This window comes from Balaenoptera physalus (genome assembly GCF_965194825.1).
Source record: "Balaenoptera physalus genome assembly, chromosome: 16".
NCBI lineage: Eukaryota > Metazoa > Chordata > Mammalia > Artiodactyla > Balaenopteridae > Balaenoptera > Balaenoptera physalus.
This window is the reverse complement of record NC_138898.1, coordinates 11,776,850-11,803,713: the sequence shown is the minus strand read 5'-3', so window position 1 is coordinate 11,803,713 and position 26,864 is coordinate 11,776,850. Positions and strand designations below refer to the sequence as shown.

Here is a 26,864-nt window from a genome sequence, read left to right as displayed (position 1 = left end):
TTACACTTCTTCTTCCTAAATCAAAAGGAATCAAAAACAGTGACTGAAAAAATATAACCAAATTTATCTTCATACTGTAGAGGTAGCATAGGCTTATTCAAGAGCATAGGTTCTAGAGAAAAAGCAAGCTTGGGCTCAAAACAAGCTCTGTGACATTGAACAGTTTAACTTCTCCAAGCCTTGGTCTCCTCATCTATAAAACATCTAGGTCTCACAGAGCTAGGGTGTTAATAGGATAAAATATACAAAACACTTCTAGAAAGGCTCAACAAGTGGAAGCAGCACCTGCTGCCACTGTCTCGTTGGGAGACAGAGGAAGACTGCTGAGCTGGAAGAAGGGGAGATGGAACACAAACTACTCACTGAGATAATCACTTCTGGGAAATAGGGTTTCTCAAATACCAGTCCCTACATCATAAGAAAGACTCAAGAGGGAAGGAAGAGTCATCATAATTATGTGGGCTAAATGTCACTTTGTCACCCTCTAGTTAGTGAAAAATGTAGAGTCTATAGGAAGAAATCAAGAGTAACCTGTGCATCAGGAGACACAGAAAATAGCCTAAAAAGAATTTCAGACAGCTATGGTGACTCCACTTTCAGAATGCAAAACTAGGTGACATGGTCAGGGCAAATAAATTTTTCCCCCAAAATGTGAACTTACTTATCAAGAAGTTTTATATAATGCCTTCCCCTTTTCCTTTCTTTCTGGAAAAAAAAAATTTTTTTTTTTCAGTGCTGAAGGAAGCCATTAGGTGGGACCAAGCTAGGTAGATGTCCGTGCCAGGGGTAGACAGGGGAGACACGGAGGTATGTCTGAGCACAGCAGGATGGGGGCTGGCCTGCATGCAGTGTCAGAGCCAGAAAGGGTGAGGAAAGCATGCAACAGGGAAGAGGGGATGCCAGGGTGGAGTTCCAGAGTTGAAGCAGGGGTGAGAGGAGGAGCCACACAGGGAGGACGGAGTAGCCTGGTGCAGGCTTGTAGGAACCCAAGTGGGATGAAGAGGGAAGACAGCCCAGCTAAGAGAGCTGAACTATATTTGGGGTGAGAAACATGTCCAACAGGGACTGGACAAGAGCAGCATGGTTATGCATGGGGAGATTAATCAAATAAGTAAATACAGTAAGGAAAAAGGGAGTTAGGATTCTCACTGTCAGAGAAAGGAGTTACAAATATGGAAAGGGAAAAAACTAGAATGAACCCCTTAGCTGTCAGATTTAAATTGTGGGTACTGGTGTGAACTCACCATTTTCTATATACATAAATGGAGAAATAAATATAGATGTAATGTGTGGGTGTGTAAGAGTGTGTGTATACATACATATATTCCAGAGCTCTATACATTGATGAGAAAGCCTAGAGGTCACAACACTCCAAAAGCAATGAGCACATCCAGAACCAGGATCTTGGCTTCTAATTAGCCATTCTCCACCAAAAAGGATCAGAGTTTTTTGGAGAAATAGCTGATTCCAGGTCCGGGATTAAAAAAAAAGCATAAAATGTGCCTAGAACACCTTGTTATTCCAGAGAGTAAGGAAGCGTTCAAGAATGAGAGGGACAGGGACTTCCCTGGTGGTGCAGTGGTTAAGAATCCGCCTGCCAATGCAGGGGACATGGGTTCGAGCCCTGGTCCGAGAAGATCCCACATGCTGCGGAGCAACTAAGCCCATGCGCCACAACTACTGAGCCTGTGCTCTAGAGCCCGCAAGCCACAACTACTGAAGCCGGTGCACCTAGAGCCCGTGCTCCGCAACAAGAGAAGCCACCGCAATGAGAAGCCCGCGCACCGCAACGAAGAATAGCTCCCGCTCCTGCAACTAGAGAAAGCCCGTGCGTAGCAACAAAGACCCAACGCAGCCATAAATAAATAAATAAATAAATAATTTTAAAAAAGAAAAAAAAAGGAATGAGAGGGACAAAAGGACAGATGCCAGGGCAAAGGGGTTCCCATTGGCCTAATGAGGACAGTTGAGCATGAAGATAATGATAGTAAACAGATTAAAACCACAAGCCCATGCTGGTAATAATAAACTCTTTAAACTAAAAAGCATGGGTATAAATAAATAAATACACTGAAAAGTCTGATGAAGAAAAAGATATTTGTATAGTTTTAAAGTACCTCTCCACAAAATACATACTGATTACAGAAGGGAAAAGAGTCACTTTATGGTGGAAACACTAGGCAGATACCTCCTCAGTCAAGTGATCAGAGCAAACATCATCAGCAATGGGACAAATCACAATCCTGTGTCACCTGACATGCATTGGAAGGATGTAATACCACTTCTGTGATTTTGCTGCCAAAGATGCATAACCTAATCGAACTATAAGGAAACATCAGACAAACCCAAAGTAAGGGACATGCTACAAAAGAGATAGCCTGTCATCCTCAAAAGTGTCAAGGTCATGAAATTCAAAGAGAGACTGAGGAACTTTTCCAAATTTTCCTGAAGGAGACTAAAGAAACATTACAACAAACACAATGGGCGATTCTGAACTGGATCCTTTTGACATAAAGGACATTACTGGGGCAACTGGCAAAACTTGAATGGAGGTCAGAGGATTAGATGGCCATAAAGGTGAAGTATCAATGTTAACATTAATGGTTGTATTGTCCTTGGTTGGAATATCCTTCTCTGTTGAAAAACACACTCTAATATTTGGGGGTGAGGGGCATAATGTCACCAAATGGTTCAAGAAAAAGTCACGGTACTACATGTGCAACTTTTCTGTAAGCTTGAGATTTCAAAACTTTTTTTAATCATTTTTTTTAAGTTTCACATATTTATACAAATTACATCATATTTTGTCTCACAGTCAGTTCCGCTATAACGCTTATTTTGAAAGTACACATTTGTTCCAACACAACTGACATATTTGGGAACAATCTGAGCGTAACTGGATTTGCATCTGCTTATGTGCAATTCCACCCATGAGTGACACCCAGAAAACTACAACTCGCTAAACAGACACACATCTATGCACACACTTCAAACATCTACCAGCGACCTCAGTTCACCAAGTGAGTATCCCATACACATCTGGATGTTACAACATCCAGTATTATTTTAGCACAACTCTCCTTCCTCCACTTCACAATAACTCACAAGTTGCAATCCTTCTGATGCCCACTTCCACAAGCAAACTTCAGGTCTTTATCAACATAGAGTGCCCTACTTATGGTGTTTCTTAACCATTTAACATGTGTAAAACTGTACTGGTTCCACTAGGTTCCTTTTTTTTTCTTTTTTAATATGACACTAATTTAGTTTTTAAGTGTTATGTGCTTAACCCCATTTTTCCCATAAGCTCTAGGTTTTTATTCAACAATTTTGTACAGCACAGTGATTTTTAGAAACACTTAAGTCATGTCAGAGCAGAGCTAATTGCATTTGATATAATCACCTTTACAGAAAAAAATGAATTGCATGACATCAATGGTGTCCCCCTTCTGTACATATAGGTATGGGGATCTCCCAGGTGGGATCTTCCAAAGGGCTAAAGGAAGCCCAGGTCAACCTAGAGAAGGCCACACAAATTAACTTTACATATTTAATTCCTTTAACTACAGATTTAGAGGGCAAGCTGTGTCACACAGCTTACACTTGAAAAACAAAGAAAATAATGGCAATAATGTACATGATTATAGTGTGGCCAGGGCAGTCCAACCTACCCACTTTGGTTTCTGCTCAGTTGATCTGATCTGTCTTTGAACAGTTTCTTACTCATTCAAAGTTTAGTTACTCTTGACAAACTGGAGAAAAAAATACTAGACTGGAGAAAAATAACCACTAAGTACAAATAGGTTTCTGAGAAAGACTTTATTTCTACTTTGTGGAATCCAATCAAGGGAGGAGACAGATCAAATACTACACTCTCACATTAGATTAGCCACACTGCTATAACATTTAATAAAAATTAAGGTTCTTCTATTTAACTTTATTAATAGTATTTAAGAATGAGATTAAATTGACTTGACGCCACAAGGGCTAGAATTTCCCATCAAGTTTTCCACATATTGGTAAAGAAAGCAAGTAGGTTTTCTTTAGAGCTTTCATTTCAAGAGTCCCTTGCCAGAAACAATCTTATATCAAGACACTACGTTTAGACTCCCTCTTGCGAGAACACAAGAATCATAACTAACTGCTGAACAATCATCGAAAGGAAAACACTGGAACTCACCAAAAAAGATACCCCACATCCAAAGACAAAGGAGAAGCCACAATGAGGTGGTAGGAGGGGTGAAATCACAATAAAATCAAATCCCAGAACCTCTGGGTGGGTGACTCACAAACTGGAGAACATTAATACCACAGAAGTCCACCCACTGGAGTGAAGGTTCTGAGCCCCACATCAGGCTTCCCAACCTGGGGTGCCGGCAACAGGAGGAGGAATTCCTACAGAATCAGACTTTGAAGGCTAGCGGGATTTGATTGCAGGACGTCGATAGGACTAGGGGAAACAGAGACTCCACTCTTGGAGGGCACACACAAAGTAGTGTGCACATCGGGACCCAGGGGAAGGAGCAGTGACCCCATAGGTGACTGAACCAGACCTACCTTCTAGTGTTGGAGGGTCTCCTGCAGAGGTGCCATTAGCCCCACCAAAGAGCCGAGTAGGCTCTAGTGCTGGGTCGCCTCAGGCCAAACAACCAACAGGGAGGGAACCCAGTCCCACCCATCAGCAGACAAGCAGATTAAAGTTTTACTAAGCTCTGCCCACCAGAGCAACACCCAACTCTACCCACCACCAGTCCCTCCAATCAGGAAGCTTGCACAAGCCTCTTAGATAGCCTCATCCACCAGAGGGCAGACAGCAGAAGCAATTCTGCAGCCTGTGTAACGAAAACCACGTTCACAGAAAGACATACAAAATGAAAAGGCAGAGGACTATGCTCCAGATGAAGGAACAACATAAAATCCCAGAAAAACAACTAAATGAAGTGGAGTTAGGCAACCTTCCAGAAAAAGAATTCAGAATAATGATAGTGAAGATGATCCAGGACCTCGGAAAAAGAATGGAGGTAAAGATCGAGAAGATGCAAGAAATGTTTAACAAACACCTAGAAAAGTTAAAGAACAAACAGAGATGAACAATACAATAACTGAAATGAAAAATACACTAGAAGGAGTCAATAGCAGAATAACTGAGGCAGAAGAATGGATAAGTGACCTGGAAGACAGAATGGTGGAATTCACTGCCGCAGAACAGAATAAAGAAAAAAGAATGAAAAGAAATGAAGACAGCCTAAGAGACCTCTGGGACAACATTAAACACAACAACATTCTTATCATAGGTGTCCCAGAAGAAGAAGAGAGAGAGAGAAAGGACCCGAGAAAATATTTGAAGAGATTATAGTCGAAAACTTCCCTAACATGGGGAAGGAAATAGCCACCCAAGTCCAGGAAGTGCAGAGAGTCCCAGGCAGGATAAACCCAAGGAGAAACACCCCATAGTAATCAAACTGACAAAAATTAAAGGCAAAGAAAAATTATTGAAAGCAACAAGGGAAAAATGACAAATAACATACAAGGGAACTCCCATTAGGTTAACAGCTGATTTCTCAGCAGAAACGCTACAAGCCAGAAGGGAGTGGCATGATATATTTAAAGTGATGAAAGGGAAGAACCTACAACCAAGATTACTCTACCCGGCAAGGATCTCATTCAGATTCGACAGAGAAATCAAAAGCTTTACAGACAAACAAAAGCTAAGAGAATTCAGCACCACCAAACCAGCTCTACAACAAATGCTAAAGGAACTTCTCTAAGTGGGAAACACAAGAAAAGGACCTACGAAAACAAACCCATAACAATTAAGAAAATGGTAATAGGAACATACATATCGATAATTACCTTAAACGTGCATGGATTAAATGCTCCAACCAAAAGACACAGGCTCGCTGAATGGATACAAAAACAAGACCCATATATACACTGTCTACAAGAGACCCCCTTCAGACCTAGGGACACATACAAACTGAAAGTGAGGGAATGGAAAAAGCTATTCCATGCAAATGGAAATCAAAAGAAAGCTAGAGTAGCAATAATCATGTCAGATAAAATAGACTTTAAAATAATGTTACAAGAGACAAGGACACTACATAACCATCAAGGAATCAATCCAAGAAGAAGACATAACAATTATAAATAGATATGCACCCAAATAGGAGCACCTCAATACATAAGGCAACTGCTAACAGCTATAAAAGAGAAAATCAACAGTAACACAATAATAGTGGGGGACTTTAACACCTCACACCAACGGACAGATCATCCAGACAGATAATTAATAAGAAAACACAAGCTTTAAATGACACAATAGACCAGATAGATTTGATATTTATAGGACATTCCATCCAAAAACAGCAGATTACACTTTCTTCTCAAGTGCACACGGAACATTCTCCAGGATAGATCACATCTTGAGTCACAAATCAAGCCTCGGTAAATTTAAGAAAATTGAAATCATATCAAGCATCTTTTCTGACCACAACACTATGAGATTAGAAATCAATTACAAAGAAAAAAACGTAAAAAACACAAACACATGAAGCTAAACAATACATTACTAAATAACCAAGAGATACCTGAAGAAATCAAAGAGGAAATCAAAACATACCTACAGACAAATGACAATGAAAACACGACGATCCAATACCTATGGGATGCAGCAAAAGCAGTTCTAAGAGGGAAGTTTATAGCAATACAATCCTACCTCAAGAAACAAGAAAAATCTCAAATAAACAATCTAAACTTACACCTAAAGGAAGCAGAGAAAGAAGAACAAAACAAAACCCAAAGTTAGTAGAAGGAAAGAAATCATAAAGATCAGAGCAGAAATAAATGAAATAGAAACTAAGAAAACAATAGCAAAGATCAATAAAACTAAAAGCTGGTTCTTTGAAAAGATAAACAAAATTGATAAACCTTTAGCCAGACTCATCAAGAAAAAGAGGGAGAGGACTCAAATCAATAAAATTAGAAATGAAAAAGGAGAAGTTACAATGGACACCACAGAAATACAAAGCATCCTAAGAGACTACTACAAGCAACTCTGCCAATAAAATGGACAACCTGGAAGAAATGGACAAATTCTTACAAAGGTATAACCTTCCAAGACTGAACCAGGAAGAAATAGAAAATATGAACAGACCAATCACAAGTAATGAAACTGAAACTGTGATTAAAAATCTTCCAACAAACAAAAGTCCAGGACCAGATGGCTTCACAGGTGAATTCTATCAAACATTTAGAGAAGAGCTAACACCCATCCTTCTCAAACTCTTCCAAAAAATTGCAGAGGAAGGAACACTCCCAAACTCATTCTATGAGGCCACCATCACCCTGATACCAAAACCAGACAGAGATACTACAAAAAGAGAAAATTACACACCAATTATCACAGATGAATATAGATGCAAAAATCCTGAACAAAATACTAGCAAACAGAATCCAACAACACGTTAAAAGGATCATACACCATGATCCAGTGGGATTTATCCCAGGGATGCAAGGATTCTTCAATATACACAAATCAATGTGATACACCATATTAACAAACTGAAAAAGAAAAACCATACAGTCATCTCAATAGATGCAGAAAAAGCTTTTGACAAAATTCAACACCCATTTATGATAAAAACTCTCCAGAAAGTGGGCATAGAGGGGAACTACCTCAACATAATAAAGGCCATATATGACAAACCCACAGCAAACATCATTCTCAATGGTGAAAAACTGAAAGCATTTCCCCTAAGATCAGGAACAAGACAAGGATGTCCACTCTCGCCACTATTATTCAACATAGTTTTGGAAGTTCTAGCCATGGCAATCAGAGAAGAAAAAGAAATAAAAGGAATACAAATTGGAAAAGAAGTAAAACTGTCACTGTTTGCAGATGACATGATACTATACATAGAGAATCCTAAAGATGCCACCAGAAAACTACTAGGGCTAGTCAATGAATCTGGTAAAGTTGTAGGATACAAAATTAATGCACAGAAATCTCTTACATTCCTATACACTAACAACAAAAGATCAGATAGAGAAATTAAGGAAACAATCCCATTCACCATAGCAACAAAAAGAATAAAATACCTAGGAATAAACCTACCTAAGGAGGTAAAAGACCTGTACTCAGAAAACTATAAGGCACTGATGAAAGAAATCAAAGATGACACAAACAGATGGAGAGATATACCATACCATGTTCTTGGATTGGAAGAATCAATATTGTGAAAATGACTATACCACCCAAAGCAATCTACAGAATCAATGCAATCCCTATCAAATTACCAATGGCATTTTTTACAGAACTAGAACAAACAACCCAATCCAAAAATGGGCAGAAGACCTAAATAGACATTTCTCCAAAGAAGACATATAGATGGCCAAGAAGCACATGAAAAGCTGCTCAACATCACTAATTACTAGAGAAATGCAAATCAAAACTACAATGAGGTATCACCTCATACAGGTTAGAATGGGCATCATCAGAAAATCTACAAACAACAAATGCTGGAGAGGGTGTGGAGAAAAGGGAACCCTCTTGTACTGTTGCTGGGAATGTAAATTGATACAGCCACTATGGAGAACAGTATGGAGGTTCCTTAAAAAACTAAAAATAGAATTACCATATGACCCAGCAATCCCACTACTGGGCATATACCCAGAGAAAACCATAATACAAAAAGACACATGCACCCCAATGTTCACTGCAGCACTATTTACAATAGCCAGGTCATGGAAGCAACCTAAATGCCCACTGGCAGACGAATGGATAAAGAAGATGTGGTACATATATACAATGGAATATTACTCAGCCATAAAAAGGAACGAAATTGATGGATCTAGAGACTGTCATACAGAATGAAGTAAGTCAGAAAGAGAAAAACAAATATCGTATAGTAACATATATGTGGAATCTAGAAAAATGGTACAGATGAACCGGTTTGCAAGGCAGAAATAGAGACACAGATGTAGAGAACAAACGTATGGACACCAAGGGGGGAAGGTGGCGTTGGGGGTGGCGGTGGGATGAATTGGGAGATTGGGACTGACATGTATACACTGATGTGTATAAAATAGATAACTAATAAGAACCTGCTGTATAAAAATAAATAAAATAAAATTTAAAAAAAAAAAAAAGACACTATGTTTAGTTGTAGTGAGGAGAACAGAACTAACCAGGAAAAGATGTTACAGCAAAGAGACTGTACAAGATTATTCTAAATCAAACACTCACAGCGTTTACTAAATTGCTGCCACCCTTATAACGTCAATTCTCTCAGCCTAGCAATTTCTAAGGTACAAAATTTTCAAATTTCTGTGTGTGTATACAAAGATGAGAAGGAAACAATGAAATGAAAACACCTGTGATGAAAAGATGATTATGAATAAATTACTGTAATTTCCTTTATTATCCTTAAAGTTGATTTAATAGTTTAAAAATATTGCTTAACAGAACAAGGGTGGTAACATTTGTTAGATCCTAACTAAACATGATTCATTCTGGAATGCTTCTGATGACACAAGCTTACATAAATAATCTACTGGTAAGTTTGTTCAAAATTCACAATGAAGAGAGTCAGTTTTTCACACATACAACCCAAAACTATAGCTTCAATCTATGCAGACTGTTTTACTTTTTTAATTATAGAACTAATAAATTAATATAACTAATAATACTAAAATTAAATCGGTGGTGTTGTTCACTTGTTACTAAACACAAAGCACAAAATCTGTGCCAACACAGATCCTAAAAGAGGTATTTTTGCCATTCTTTCCCTTGCAAGCTTGGCACTTGGCTTTGGTCAAAGCTGATGTAAATCGTGACAGAATTCAGCAATATATTCTCAGAAAAATAGGCCAAGAGAAGCAAAAGAACACAGGTGTTACACACTCGAGCAGTAATCATCTGCTCCCAGGGCACCTCCGAGACTTCAGCATCCTCAGCCAGAGCACCTGCTCCTCAAGCTAAGGAGTGCCTTAGAGGTACCACCACAGTACAGAAAGGTTTATTCTTGGCAAACATCTGACCCTTGTTTTTCCAGCTCTAAACTTCAAGGGTTCAAATGAAGGACGGGGTAATAGAAAAAATAAATAAATCCTCTGGAAACTTCGCTGTAATCAACTCTCTACCGTGTACCAGTTCATCCAAGTGTCCCTTCCCCTCTCTACTCCAATTGACCACTGTGATTGAGGAACTGTGAAAGGGCAAGGGGACATTTACCTGTTGAGCATCTAACTGGTACCAAGCCATGCAAACATCTGACAAATACTCTCTCCTTTAATCCTCACAATAAGCCTATGTTTATATACTTTTAGTCTTCCCTTTTTACATATTAAGAAACTCTCATTGAGGTAAATGGATCAGCAAAACATCTGAACAAAAATGAAATCCAATTATCCAAAGGTTTTAAAAATACAGGTTATTAATTAGCCTAAGCTTGTACTTTTGTTTTGTTTTGTTGGGGGAATGGGGGCTGTCTTTGGGCCCTTTCACATTTATATTTTTCACAAATATAAAGGTCACATCAAAATACCTTTGTTCATGGGAGTCCAGTATACTATTCACTCTACTTTTGTATATGTTTGAAATTTTCTATAATAAAATAAAATAATTAAGGGAAAAAATTATCTTTAACATAAAGCCAACCCAAAAAGTAGCTCTTACCTAAAGTTAATTTCCCGTAGTGCCAAATGAAATTCAAATAAATCCAAATCTTCTAATTCACACATATCTTAAGATTTCTGAATACTTAAAAGCAGAATGAAAAAGCCAGGCATGCCAAGTCAACAATGAAACAGAAAAATCAAGCCAATACCAAAACCAAACATTTCACTTCCTCCCACTCACATTCACACACACACATACACAAAATGAAGGATTCCAGTTGTCCCTTCCAGACAAAGCAACTGATGGGTGCCAGCCTAGCACGAGTCAGCTCAAAAATAATCTCAGCAACAGAGGCAAGGTTATTTCCACCTTCCATCCAACAGCGTAGAGCACAAGAGACTAGCTGTTTATGAATAACAGACTTAATTTCCATACCATCCATATGGACTTCCAATTCCAGAAACTGTTTCTTCCTCATTGCTCCTTGGAAGAAGTAAAATATACAACAATTTCTCATTTCCTAGGCAAAGACTACCTCTCAAAGACTGACAAGCATATTCAAGACATAAAAGTATAGCTTTTATCATAAATTTGAAAACACCAAAACCATTAACCTAAATATCTGTCTAATTAAAAATTAGACACAATGTTCCTAGCAATATATAAGAATTATTGTACCTACTTCTTCCTAAATCAGGACTGTTTTCCTGTTTATTAATTTTTATTTTATTTTTATTTATTTTTTGGCCACCCCACGCAGCTTGCAGGATCTTAGTTCCCCAACCAGGTGTTGAACCTGGGCCCACAGCAGTGAAAGCCCCGAGCCCTAACCACTGAACTGCCAGGGAATTCCCTGTTTATCCATTTTTTCATCTAGATTTCAAATTGAGGAACAAGACTAACCATTAATACATTCATTTGTGATCTTCAATTTCAAAACATTATCATACACATACTATGTAAGATACAAAAAGCACTTAAAAGGGTTAAAATCCATGTTGAATCTTAAGTGGGTAAAACTTTAAAATTCCTACTTGTCATCTGCCCACCAAACCAGGCCCCCACAAAACCAAACATCTGACTGGATTGGACATAATTAATCTGAGACTGAACTAGGAATCATACTTTCAATTACAATTAATATTGTTACAAATCCATTGTGTTTTTATTTGATCCTTTTTAGTTCTTCACCTTGAAGTCCTGGTAGTTAGCACAGCAACCTTCAACATACCCAAATGAGCAGGGAATTGGCTAGTTGTACTTTTCAGGACCTCAGATCTGTCCACCTCCACCTTACTTCCCTATTTAACAAATAAGTATTCATTGAGCACCTACAGTGTGCCAGACCAGCGTTCCAGGCAGGGATACAACAATGAACAAGAAATGAGGCCCATGCATTTGCCACTGATTTAGAGGTCTGAGGATGGGCAGGAATATTTGAGTTAGCTAGTGAAAAGCTTAAGGAAAGAGCCTAGTCTACACTGGAAACCAGGTGGGGAGGCCCTTGTGTCTGGAGGGAGAGAAGTGGCATAAATGAAGCTGGAGAGGGAGGTAGAGGTCAGATCACAAAAATTCTTATAAACTACAATAAGGAATCTGAACTTTATCCTAAAAGCAATGAAAGCCACGGAAGGGTAGAAGACAGACTGATCCTGTCTGACAAATGCTCTCTGAGCACCTGCTCAGTGCCAGACCTCTATTCTAAGACTGACACTCTTCCAGGTGGAAGGGAAGAGGCCTCAGCATATAAATGCATCCTTCCGCCACTGGTCCAGAGAGCATCTATGTTACTAAGAAACCTCAGGTCACTGTTCACCACCATTGCCATGACTCTGTTCAGGAGATAAACAGCAAAAACATTCATGTAAATATGAATACCACCAAGAACATGTACAGCCAATGGGCCCAGTGGGGTAAAAAATTAAACTAAATGCCTCTTCAAGAATTTCTTTAAAATTTTTTTTGCTGTCTTAAATGTCTACAATTAAAATACATTCACTGTTATTCCTGGCAATTAAGGTACGTTAACATCAACTGAACTGACCCTCAATTAAACACATCTTCTGGGAATATAAAATCACTCAAAATTCTGAAAATTTTTTCCTAAAATGAAGCCATGCTCCCTTGCTGAAGACTTAAAAAATAACAGAGGTACGGTGTCCACATCATTCATCACTGTACCCCCAAACCTAGCACACTCTAAGGGTTTAACACATAGAGATTAAGTTAGCTCTAAGAAAACAGCCAAATCAGGCAAATGCAAAGGCAAGTTTGTAGATTTTTTCTTTTATCACAGGCCCCAAAACACAAAAATTTTCTAAGCACCCACCTGTCTTTAATCACTACCATTATCACTCACATTTAGATAAATACATTTGAAATTCAGCTGATACCAGGAAAAAAAAAATCAAAGTGCCAAATTTTACCATGTCACAGTTGCAGAAGTCCAGCAGGTTTTTTACACGTTAGACTTTTCTGTTTCCTCATTCTTTAACAGTCTCTTCACTTTCTGATAATGTTATAAAGGGAAAATGTTATAAAATAATTTTAAAAATTAAAAAAATGTGATAAAGGGAGAAAACAAATCCTGTGTTCACATCACACACCTCCTAGTCAGCCAGGCAGCATCTTAGCAGGCTGCTCCTCATCACTACCTGCCATCCTGTGCCTGTGCGGGGGAGGTATGGGGAAACAGTGCTCTGTTTCAAACATTCAGAAGGGAAAAAATCATACTTAACACCGAACTCAAAGTCATGCATCCGGGTCTACATTCTAAGTATCACCACTTATTAAACAGCAAAACATAAAAGGTGCTGGTTAATGGAGATTGGAGGCTAACAAAATGCCAAGTGATATTTACTTTTCCCTGTCTTCAAAATCATCATATACTTTCATTTCTGTATGGAAAAAAAAAATGAGCCCAGTGTTTCATGGACTATATTCATCAATCTATAATATTTTCTAAATTTCTCTTCTATATCATATGTTTAATCAGTAAACTGTATTGTCCCCAACACCAAAAATGTGGTGTGCCAACTTCTGGCCCTGTCTTACACGGACTTTCAGAGAACTGCAATTAGAAGCAGAAAACATTTAAATTTAAGTTACATTTCAGTCCTACTGAACAAAATAATCAACAAAGACATCAATAAGATATGGATCCCTCCCTTCATCAGAAGAGTCACAGGACTCTTCAAACACTTGAAATATTCAATGGAATCTGCAGAGCATGTCAAGTTTGGCAAAGAGAGTAACCATTTTAAAGACCAAGAATCAGGGCTTCGCCGGTGGCTCAGTGGTTAAGAATCCGCCTGCCAATGCAGGGGACACGGGTTCGAGCTCTGGTCCAGGAAGATCCCACATGCTGCAGAGCAACTAAGCCCGTGCACCACAACTACTGAGCCTGCGCTCTAGAGCCCGCGAGCACAACTACTGAAGCCCACGTGCCACAACTACTGAAGCCCGCACGCCTAGAACCCGTGCTCCGCAACAAGAGAAGCCACCACAATGAGAAGCCCGCGCACCGCAACGAAGAGTAGCCCCCACTCCCCGCAACTAGAGAAAGCCCATGCGCAGCAATGAAGACCCAATGCAGCCAAAAATAAATTAATTAATTAAAAAAAAGAAATCAAGAAACCAGCATCAAACTTAAACAAGTAAGAGAAAGATAAACCAAAAAACCTTGCCTCCTGCTTTCTCAGAAATCAGCTCAATAATAGCTTGTGTAAGATATGCCTATTAGTAACTTACGGAAACCTTTCACGGGCAGAAAAAGTAAATGACTACAATGCAGGGAGCAAAAGTTCAGTCATAAAACTTACCAAGTAGTATATTTTTTAAAGTACAAACAAAAGAAAAATATAAATAAATTGAACCTCGTTAAAGTCAAAAGCTTTTGCACATCAAAGGACCCCACCAAGAGAGTGAAAAGACAACCCATAGGATGGGAGAAAATACTTGCAAATCATATATCTGGTAATGGTATAATATTCAAAAATATAAAGATCTCTTAACAACGGACAATCCAATTTAAAAAGGGCAAAGGAACCTGAATAGACAGTTCTCTAAACAAGATACACAAATAGCCAATAAACATATGAAAATATGCTCAACCTCATTAGTCATCAAGGAAATGAAAACCAAAACCACGATGAGCTACCATTTCACACCTACGAGGATGCCTACACTTTAAAAAAAAAATGCACACTCAGAAAATAAGTGTTGGCTGCAAGGATGTGGAATATATTGCTGGTGGGAATGTAAAATGGTGCAGCCACTGTAGAAAGTCTGGCAATTCCTCAAAAAATTAAATAGAATTACCATATGACCTAGCAATTCCACTCCCAGGTAAATACCCAAAGAATTGAAAGCAGGGACTCAAACAGATACTTGTATGCCCACATTCACAGCAGCACTATTTACAACAGCCAAAAGGTAGAAGCAACTCAAGTGTTCATCAACAGATGAGAAAAAATGTGATATATACAAGATAGAATATTATTCACCCATAAAAAGAATACAGTTCTGACACATGCTATGACATGAATGAACCCAGGAAACATTTTGCTAAGTGAAATAGAGCAGACACAAAAGGACAAACATTGTATGATTACACTTATATGAGGTACCTAGAGCAGTCAAACTTACAGGATGGAAAGTAGATTAGCAGTTGGGAGGGGGGGCGGTGGATGGGGAGTTATTGCTTAATGGGAAGAGACTTCCTGTTTGGGGGCAATAGAAATTTTTGGAAATAGTTGTAATGGTTGCAAAACATTGTGAATGTAATTAATGCCACTGAATTGCACATTTAAATTACCAAAATACATGGCAAAGTTCATGCTATATTTTACCACGAAGAAATAGAAAGGGAAAAAAAAGACAAAGTAGTTTTGGGCAAAATGAATTCAAAATCACTTCAAAATCAGGATTAACAGAAGAAGCAATCCTTCCCCCAGATTAAATGCAATCCAACAATAAAGAGGCTAGCTTGACCAGGCAATAGTTTCTTCATTCATTTCAATAAATATTTAAGTGCATATAATGTGCTAGGCACAAGGACATTACAACCCAGAGAACTTCCCTATCATTACTCTATAGATTATGATGATATGGATAAAATGAGTTTTTCTTTAAAAGTTAAACGATTAAATGGTTTTATTTAAAATATAAAGATTTATAATAAGTACATCAAGAATGCTAAAGTCAGTCTACTATCATCTCTGATCCATCTGGTTTAACTTCCCTAAGTTGGCAATGTTTTCATTTTTCTGCAATGGAATAAAGGATTTTTTTTTTTTTAACTACACAAATATGACCCCAACACAGCATTTAGGAAAATACTATTTTCTGACCCTCAAAAGCCAATGGTCTACCAATCTGAAAACGCATACATTACAATCATGAGCATAATTTAGGCTTAGTGCCTAAAAGCACAACTCCTCAAAATGGGGTAACTAGTTCTATGAGTAAAAAAAATACTTCTGCTTTTCCATTTTTCCAAGCATACAGCTGTTCAACACATGAGAATTAAGCAAAAAGTTTAAATGACTATTAATCATACTTTTAGAGGGTGAAAAAAGTTCCCTCTTTACTGGTATTTAAATGTTTTACAGCTCTTTAATAAAAATAATAAACAGCTGTGCTCACTAGCACACTTCTAATTTAAGTTTTAAAACACAACACTGAGCTTTCCTACAATCTACATTTCCCTGTACGTGACACTCCACAACATTTTTCATAATCATAATTATGCCACTAATAACCCTCAGAGAACTGTTCATAATTGATGATGGTAACTAAGGTACCTCAGAAACAATGCCCAGCTTCCCTTCTAGTCATTGCAAAGTACCTGGCTATCTTTGTAACCTGGGAAGGAGGCGGAACAATACTTATAGTCTAATAATTACTCAAACTAATAAAAGGGGTGGGGGGAGGGAATCTAAGAAGAGACAGCACTTTAAATTATTCAGTGTGATTCCCAGGCTTGGGAAAACACTGGATTCATGGGATCAGTAGAGGAGGTATGAATGCTCTTCTATATAAGCCACAATATTAAAAAGAATTACTGTACCGTGAGAAAACCATAATTCAAAAAGAGTCATGTACCACAATGTTCACTGCAGCTCTATTTACAATAGCCAGGACATGGAAGCAACCTAAGTGTCCATTGACAGATGAATGGATAAAGAAGATGTGGCACATATATACAATGGAATATTACTCAGCCATAAAAAGAAACGAAATTGAGTTATTTATAGTGAGGTGGATGGACCTAGAGACTGTCATACAGAGTGAAGTAAGTCAGAAAGAGAAAAATAAATACCGTATGCTAACACATATATATGGAATCTAAAAAAAAAAAAAAAAGTGGTTCTGAAGAACCTAGGGGAGGGACAGGAATAAAGATGCAGATGTAGAGAATGGACTTGAGGACACGGTGAGGGGGAAGGGTGGGTAAGCTGCGATGAAGTGAGATAGTGGCATGGACATATATACACTACCAAATGTAAAATAGCTAGTGAGAAGCAGCCGCATAGCACAGGGAGATCAGCTTGGTGCTTCGTGACCACCTAGATGGGTGGGTTAGGGAGGGTGGGCGGGAGAGGCAAGAGGGAGGAGATATGGGGATATGTGTATATGTATAGCTGATTCATTTTGTTATAAACCAGAAACTAACACACCATTGTAAAGCAATTATATTCCTATAAAGATGTTAAAAAAAAAAAAAAGAATTACTGGGTCAAAATGTAATATTCATTTCTCATTTAACATCCAATTACCTAGAGGAATGAAGATGGGGCAGGAGCTAATGAGTCCAGGGCTCTATTTCATGCTTAAAAGCAAAAGTGTGAGGCTAGAGGAAAAGACTGATTTAGCAGATTAAAACTTAAAAGGATTACCCAGGGGACAAAAAGCAGAGAAAAAAAGAGGAAAAAAAAGTCTTAACATCCCAAAGATATTTCCATAAAATTCTTTTAGTTTTTTTCCTTTGACCAAGACAACACAAATTTCTTTTTTGTTGTTGTTGTTTCTTTGCCACAATGATTTCAAAGACAGACTTCAGTGCAGACATTCTACGTCTGTCTCATTTTTAGGGCAAATGTCCTCAAACAATAGCATTGCACAGTCTGAATTTCTCCATTCACCCTACAGAGTGAAACTGTTAAGTCTGATGGTTATACACCGACACTTCACAGAATCCATGGCTCAGTATTTCACTAAAGGTAGGAAACTAAGTGAATGGGAGATCTGAATTTTTTTAAATGGGGTGTCTTTACTTGACAGAACTCATTATTCCTTCTCCTTCAAGGTTCAACTCACACTTGCTCAGAATCGTGGAACTTCAGATCTGAGAGGGACCCTAGAATCTGTACTTTAGTCCATTGCTTCATTTTACAGATGAGAAAACTGAAGTAAAGGTTTCCATCTAGTTACTGGTAAAGCTGGACTGGAGCTCAATCCTCCTCTCAGTTTAGCACTAGCATTAGGCCAAGAGGACATCTCCTATGGTTATAAATAATAATTATTAACATATGGAGCTTTGTGTCAAGCTCTGTGCTAAGCCCTCTTACATGCATATCCCACTCAATTCTCACAACAACCCTGAGAAAGATGGTATCCTCCACTGGGCAGATAAGAAAATTGAAAATAGTGTGCCCACTCAGTCAGAGTTGATTCAAACCCAGATCTGGCTGATTTCTAAGTTAATGCTCACTCCTATCCTACAGCCCTTACCATGGCCTATAGGGTCCTACATGGCCTAACCCCTACCATCTTTCTAAGCTCATTTCCTACCATTTCTCACTTACAAAAATCCAGTCAACCTTCCCTCAAGTACATTTCTGCCTCAAGACCTTTACATATGCTTGACACCCGCATCACCATCCCAATCCCCCGACCTGTGACCTGTTCTACCCCTTCAAGCCAAATAGCACCTCATTAATGAAGCTTTCCCTAACTACCCTATCTAAAACAGACCCTCAGGGACTACCCTGGTGGCGCAGTGGTTGAGAATCTGTCTGCCAATGCAGGGGACACGGGTTCGAGCCCTGGTCTGGGAAGGTCCCACATGCTGTGGAACAACTAAGCCCGTGAGAGCCACAACTACTGAGCCTGCACACCATAACTACTGAAGCCCACGTGCTCTAGGACCTGCATGCCGCAACTACTGAGCCCATGCACCACAACTACTGAAGCCCGCGCGCCTAGAGCCTGTGCTCTGCAACAAGAGAAGCCACCGCAATGAGGAGCCCACGCCCCACAATGAAGAGTAGCCCCCGCTCGCCAGAACTAGAGAAAGCCAGTGCGAGGCCACAAAGACCCAACGCAGCCAAAAATAAATAAATAAAATAATATAAATAAATAAATAAATAATAAAATAGACCCTCAGTCACTCCTACCACTATCCGAAATTATATTGTATATTGGCTGTCTCCCCATCAGAATAAAAGCATCACAATGGGCAAAAACGTCCCACTAGAATGAAATCACCAGGATGGAAGAAACGTTCTGCCTTACTCTTTTCTAGACTGCCCGATACCCAAAAGAGTATCTGACAAGAGGAGGCACTCCAAAGAAACTACCTATTGAATAAAGGAATGAGTGCCTGTGTCTGAATCTCCCACCTCATTAAGGATCAGTATCATACAAGTCAGCAATTGATTACATACTATTTTCTATTTTCTCTAGTTATTTCTTATGATTAATCTTGTATTTTCAACCATATAGTATGTGCTGCAGAGGTATTTTATCTTATTTATTTATTTATTTATTTATTTTTACAGCTATTTTATAATTCTCAACTTTGGGCAAGTTAATGACTCAACCTGGGCTTATACAATCATCTGTAAAATGAAAGAAGCAGTCAAAAGTCTAGAATCCAAATATCTCCCATAGCTGGTAACATGATAGGAAGATGCTCAAATACTGGATTATTATCGACCCACAGATCTTAAATTCCTTTAATTTTCTCACAACTTTCTACAAAAATACACACAGTGTGCAAAGGAAGGCATACTCTTATTTAGCTAGTATTAGAAACTAAAGAATAACTGCCCTTTCACTAATAGTACACACAGGCCTGCCTCTTCTCACGATAACTCCTTTAACTTCTTTTAAGCCAACACCCAATCTGTTTGCTTCTGATTAACCTTTATCTTGACCAATGTTAACCACTAGTTTTCTCTAGTTCTTTGACAGGCCTTTGCAGCATCACATTGCCTACTTCTTGCTTACTAAAGTTCTGTTTGCTTATATAGTTGGATGTGTACAACGTATCTTCCATGATCTAAAACGCTGCAAAATTAGGGAAGCAAGTAAGTCAGTAGCACTTCGGCTTCTACGGCTTTCTACTCTCCTGAAGAGCTCTAAAGAGTCATGGCAACACAAGAAGACCCTCCTTCCTGGCGATGTTATACGCTGCTCTCACTGGCCTGTCACGCTCTGGGGGGAAATGTCAGGGTTGGAGCAGAATTATCTACTGGCTAGAGTAGCGATGCCCTGGAACGGCAACTGATACTGGCCAAACGGCTGCTTCCAAAGACTGTCCAAGACTAGCACATTTTCACTGTTCAAGAGACTTCAACTCCAAACCCAAGACTTTGTTTCCGACATAGCAAACTGCTGCAGAAAGGACATAAAACATCACCAAAATCCTGGTCAAAAGTGGTGCTGTTCAGTTTTATAACTTCAACCTGTTCTCCAAATATGGTTTCCTTCTAAGACTGACACAATGCAATACTCAAAGGAAACATCTGAGTGAGTGAGTGAGTCCGTACAGGCACGCGTGGGGAGAAGGGGGTCCTTAAACAGGGTGAGGCTTTTTAATTTTCTAAAATAAAATAACCCACATTCAAAATACGACGTATTTCACTCCAGAAAAGCTCAGAAGCTAAGCGCACTGAAGCATTTAGAGGACACTGTCATGTGAGGAACAACAACAACAAAAAGGCTATTTTCATACTACACTTAACGAGATGGGGGATGGGACTTCCCTGGTGGCACAGTGGTTAAGAATCCGCCTGCCAAATGCAGGGGACACGGGTTTGAGCCCTGGTCTGGAAAGATCCCACATGCAGCGGAGCAACTAAGCCCGTGCGCCACAGCTACCGAGCCTGCGCGCCTTAGAGCCCGTGCTCCCCAACAAGAGAAGCTACCGCAAGGAGAAGCCCGTGCACCGCAACGAAGAGTAGCCCCCGCTCGCTGCAACTAGAGAAAGCCCAGGCGCAACAACAAAGACCCAACGCAGCCAAAAATATATATATATATATATATATTATATATATAAATATATATATATAATATATATATATATTTAAAACAAGGGGGGAATCTGAAATTTTCCTGGGGTTATTAGAAAAAGTTGCATTCAGTTATATAAAACATGTATCCTATCTAAAATCTTAGGTCCAAAATTTGCATAGAATGTGAATGAATTATCAACTTTCTATACGTAAAAACTTCTCACTACAAGTTTGGCTAAGATGCAGTTCTAGTTTTTCAAACAGCTTTGTTTTCTGGCCAAGTATAAGATCAGAGAATCAAGTGACTCGCTCAAGGTCATTTGGTCACATTAGAATTACTGATTCCTGTCTTCCAAAAGCCAGCCATGAATCAAACTTTTCTTGGAACCAAGCAGGCCAAAAGGGAAAAATCATTCCCCATTTCCTTTCCTCAATAATCAAGACAAAAGAAAAATTAATTTAAATAGTGGAACTTTAATAAAATTTCCTCAGTATATAGACTACTGCCTCTAACCATGCACCGGCATCTCTCTCAAAATCAGTAACTAAACAATTTGCAAAGGTCAGTAACCTCTATACAACCTTGCCATGTGACAGCACCATAAAGTTAAGAAGATTTTAAAAATCAGCCCTTCAAATGTACGTCCATCCGTAAATAGTTCACTTCTCTTATCTTCTAAAAGACCTGGTCAGACTGGAATATGGAGGTACTCCGAGCTCTTAGATTTTTTAAGTTAAAGGATCATAAATAAGTTCAAAGTTCTCTTCGGAACCCTGAAAGGAATAGGGATATTTCAACAGTGCAGGTAAAACAAGTGATGAAATAAATGATAATCCCTCAGGCTGTGGAGGGCAGGGGGCTACAGAGAGGAGGCACGTATGCACTTTTATAACCATATTCCCTTCCTCTTCCTTTCTCAAATCCACCACCTCCCTCACACTTTCTGCCCCATCCTTTTCATTTCTACTTTTAAAATGCTGATATAAAACACTACTTTTGATTTAATAACAAAAACATAATGGCCAATGAAGTCATATTTTTAAATTACTTAACTGGATTGGCAGGGGATTATTAAAGTAGCTAAGCGCACTTTGTATTTTGTTACAAACACATTATAGTCATATTTAGTAACATTCCTCACATCCAATTTTCTAAGTCAAATGGTACCACTACCTCCATTTCAGATGACCCTCAAGTCCAGGAAAATTTCCCTTTGCTGTTAGACTATGGGACACTAACATTAAGAGCTGGCATTAGATCTCAAAAATACCAACAATAGTTAGGTTGAAATTGTAGCTAGGCTATATTACACATGAGCAACTTGAAAACATTTATAACTAACATGGTTTTTCTCATATCTCAAATTCAAGTCTACCTAATTCCGAATATAGCTGTTAACACACTCTCGGGTTGATTTCTCTTTAGCCCTAGAGCACAGCGTGGCCACAGGGTATACAAAGTAAATCAAAAGCAGGACTGGAAAAATATTAAACCTGGAAGGAAATACAAGTCTGACACTTCCCGTTATGCCAGAAAACAGGATTGTCATTATTTGGAAATGTATTAGGTTGAGCTATATCAAACTGCCAATATACAACTGGTTTTGACCTGCAAAAAATGGAAATTTCATGTGGTTCAACCCAGTATTATTTTCTAAGCTCATTTTAACAATTGTCTCAAATAACGTCTTCATAATCCAAGGCATATAAAACCTTCTATTTCTCTAGACTGCCTTAACCTTTTGAAAAGATTTGCCACCCCTTGTCCAAAGCTGATTATTTAAAAAATTAAGCTGGTAAACAGGAAAGCCAAGATAAATAAAATCACCAAACTGCTCAATGTACCCGTTCTAAAAGCACTTCACATCCTTCCCACCACTCCCCTTTCCAACTAACAGAACATGAATCTTAAGTAGATCTGCCCTTTAGAAGACCCACATTTAAGAAGAAATTAGTGAATATTTAAGTGCTTTGCATCTTTCTCAGTTATCAGTGATGTAGGAATCTAAGTGTGGTAGAAGCCCATTGCTTTATTTATTTTATTTTTAATTTACTTATTTTATTTATTTATTTTTGGCTGCGTTGGGTCTTCGTTGCTGCGCGCGGCCTTTCTCTAGTTGCAGGGAGTGGGGACTGCTCTTCGTTGCCACGCACGGACTTGCCATTGCGGTGGCTTCTCTTGTTGCAGAGCACAGGCTCTAGGCATGCAGGCTTCAGTAGTTGTGGCTTGCGGGCTCTACAGTGCAGGCTCAGTAGCTGTGGCACACGGGCTTAGCTGCTCCGCGGCGTGTGGGATCTTCCCAGACCAGGGATCAAACCCGTGTCCCCTGCATTGGCAGGCGGATTCTTAACCACTGCGCCACCAGGGAAGCCCCAAGCCCATTGCCTTACACTGGGGTTCCACTGACCTAAAAATCTACTGCTGAAGAATTTTAATTAAGTTGTACGTTCCATTTGTTTTAGAATCTGGCTTCTAATCTTTCTAATCAAGAGGGTGATTACTATCCCAGTGGGATATATTTTTCCATTTAGACATAGCTGATTTATGCACCCGCACCAGAAAAAACCCATCACTTTCACAAAAGGGGTTATGGCTTCAAGACTGCCTCTAGGTTCAAATCCATCATTTCACACCCATTTTTATTACAGTCTAATATCCAATATGCTAATGAACTCTTTTCTCAATTAATTCCACTAATTACTCACCTGTTCTTATTCTGCCCAGACTCCTATCCCCTCATCCGATCCATCAGGCCACATACAACACCTTCCCAGAGGGATGCTTTTCCTAAGACATTTCATAAAATGTTACAGCAGTAGGATGTTACCTGTTCTATCTTTGTAGTACAAACTAGATCTAGTTTGTACTACAAATCATCAATATTAACCATCAAATGAAATATGCTCTTAAAAAAAAACAATCAGGAGAGGACTTCCCTGGTGGTGCAGTGGTTAAGAATTCGCCTGCCAATGCAGAGGCCACGGGTTCAAGCCCTGGTCTGGGAAGATCCCACATGCCACAGAGCAACTAAGCCTGTGTGCCACAACTACCGAGCCTGCGCTCGTGGAGCCCGCGAGACACAACTACTGAGCCTGCGTGCCACAACTACTGAAGCCCGCATGCCAAGAGCCCGTGCTCTGCAGCAAGAGAAGCCACAGCAATGAGAAGCCCACGCACCGCAAAAGTAGCCCCCACTCGCCCCAACTACAGAAAGCCCGAGCGCAGCAATGAAGACCCAACGCAGCCAAAAATAAATAAACAAAATTAATTTATTTTTTTAAAAAATCAGGAGACAATCTCCGGCTCTATCGGGAAATTTCTCTCTTCAGCTAGTTCAGTGTTGACAGGTCAACAGAGAATGGCACTAATCATTACTACAATCCTAAAGGGTATTTCCCTAGAGTTAAACCATCAACCCTTTCCTAACATCCAAATGATCCAGACTTTTTACAGCAAAATTTACTCTCCTTGCCCCACCCCCAACAGTATTTTCTGATCATTTTTCACCTTAAACTGAGGTTTCCTCTAGGGCCTCATGGTGATGCCAAGTCAGGCAAATACATACCTTAAACCTTCCATCTACTCCCTTCTTTCTTGAAAGCTACATATAATAGCTTTTTTTTTTTTTTGAAAACTCTCTAAGCATCAGGTATAATGATAAGTGCTTTAAAAGGGAATTTATCTACTTCCATCCTTAAAAACCTATGAGGTTAGGATGAGTACCCCCATTTTACAGAGGAGAAAAGGTGAGGCTTAGTAACTTGCTCAAGGTCATGAAGGGCAGGGATTAGAATCCAAGTCTGACTTCCATGTCCTCTGACCTTAACCCTCATGCTGTTATTTCCTTCTAATCTTTCTTCACGTCCTAAATGTCTGCTCTGTGCTCTTAGACAGCCTATGCTTGGGCAGGGTTCAGTTTCTCCAGGGCTGTCTTTCCTTTAAAGGACATGCCTTTGAGAAGAATGAGTACCCATTCCACCTTTTCTCCATGCTCTTCCTTCCCACCTGCACCATTTCCCCAAGGCCTTTGTCATATCTCCTCCTCTAGGACCAATTTAAATGCACCCCCCCCCCGCCCTGGCCCCGTAGGATACTGAAGGGCCACCTTCTACCCTCAAGGCTAGGAGAGGGCAGAAGTGAAAGAAAGGGGAGAAAGGAAGAGCCTAGACAGCACCCCTTCCCCAAGTCTTCAATCAGAAAGAAACTGTGGCTGATGACCAGAGCGGGGTGTTGAGGATTCGGGGGAAGGATAGGAGATAAGGGAGCGGAGATGACAGGGAGTGCCCTTGGGGGTAGGCGGGGCAGGGGGAGGGGATGGAGAGGAGGCGTGGGACGCTCAGGGGTTCGTAGACTGAATGGAGGGGGTGGACCTCCCTGCGGGGGTGGACCTCCCTGCGGGGTGGGGGATGCCACCCTGCTAGGAAAGGGATCTGGCCACTTGGAAGAGGAGAATGTGTGTCTTGGGGAGGAGGACCTGAAGGTGGATGTAACAAGGGAAAGTCGAGGGAAAAAAGGGTAGGAGGGAGAGCAGGAAACGGTGGAGTCACCGGGGAGGAGAGAGGGGAAGGATGGATGGGAACCGGGAAGGTGGGACTCCTGGAGACCCCAGCACAGGGGCTCCGCGAGGAGGGGCGGGCGGGCCGCGGAGGTTCGGGGGCCGCGGAATGCCCGGAACCGGGGCTGGAGGAGACCCCGGAGGAGGGGGAGCGGGAGTTCTCGAGCCGAGGAGCGGAAAGTGGGGGTTCTAGGGAGGCCAGGGCAAGAAAGGGGGCGTCCCAGCACGTGTGTGTGTGTGTGTGTGTGTGTGTGTGTGTGTGTGTGTGTGTGTGAAGGCATGGTCGGGTTCCCGCGGGGAAGGGGTTAAAGGAGAGCAGGGGGTGGGCGGGAGGCTGGCGGGGGGAGGGGGGTTCTGGAGCCCGTCGGGGTGCAGGGCACTGGAATGTCCTGGAGCCCCCCGAGGGCCAGGCGTGGGGTCTCCCGAGGGTCGGGCCGGAGTCCCCGTAGTCTTCAGAGGGCCAGGCTCGGGGTCGCCTCCCAGCCGGGTGTCTTCTGAAAGGCGGGGTCCCCTCAGGGCGGGGCGGGGGTTCCCGGGGTCCCCTCGAGGCCAGAGCGGCACCCCCGGGGTCCCAGGCCCCCTTCCTACCTATGCCGGGCGCCACATAGACGAAGTAGAGCAGCGAGGACGAGAGCGAGAAGAAGAAGAGCGCGGCGAGCAGCGAGCGGCGCGGCAGCCGCAGCAGCCCCCGGCGGACGCGCATGCTGCAGCCAGGCGGCCGCTCGAGGGCCGGGCCAGGCCTGCTCCCGCCGCTCTCCGTGCGCCGCCTCCCGGGCCGCCGCCGCCGCCTGGGCCTCGGCCACCTCCCGGGCCTCGCCGGCCGCCGCCCGCCGCCGCCTCACCGCTCCCAGCCGCCGGCCGCCGCGGGCCGGGCCACATGAAGCGGGCGGGGGCCTGAGCGGCCCGGTAGAGAGCGCAGCGGCGGGGGCGGGGCGGGGCGGGGCGGGCCGGGCCGCGGGGGCGGGGCGGGGGCGGGGCTAGCGCCGCCGGGCACCGTCGCAAAAGACCCGCGCGCGCGCGCTCACAGAGCGAGCCCCTGTTTGGCCCCCGCGGCGGCGCAGTGGCCCGCAGGGAAAGTCGCCAAATGGCGACAGCCCCTCTACCGGCGCGGCCACCGCCCTGGCTTTTGGGGAGCGTCGCTCAAGTGCCCGTCGGTCCGCTCTTGGACGCCCCCAACCTGGGAGCCAAGGGACCGTATGCGATGTCTGACTCGGCTGGCCACCCACTGCGACAGAAAAGCAGGGATTGTAGGCAGGAGGGCTCGGTATACACCTCCATTCATTCATTCATTCAGTTCACCATTTATTGAAAGCCAGACATATGCCAGCCACCGTTCTTGGCGCTGGGGATGCTACATAGAACAAAACAGACAAAATCTCTGTCTTCTTGAACCTAACACTCAAATGGGAGGAGAAAAACAAATCATAATGTCAGGTACTGGTAAGTGAT

At 41.2% G+C, this 26,864-nt stretch overlaps 1 protein-coding gene across 5 annotated transcripts in view; it reads right to left on the bottom strand.

Annotated features, from left to right (window-relative positions):
• The window catches only part of B4GALT5 (beta-1,4-galactosyltransferase 5), an 86,877-nt gene extending 60,549 nt beyond the window's left edge, over positions 1-26,328 (bottom strand). For 3 of the 5 annotated variants that reach the window (XM_082430488.1, XM_082430490.1, XM_082430489.1), the window contains exon 1: positions 26,004-26,327. In XM_082430488.1, coding sequence (XP_082286614.1) covers positions 26,004-26,118 — 115 coding nt within the window. In that variant the 5' untranslated portion in view covers positions 26,119-26,327. Of the gene's footprint in view, positions 1-26,003 lie in introns of all 5 variants that reach the window. The other 2 variants (XM_082430491.1, XM_082430487.1) reach the window with 2 other exon arrangements.
• Positions 26,329-26,864: the final 536 nt, after the last annotated feature.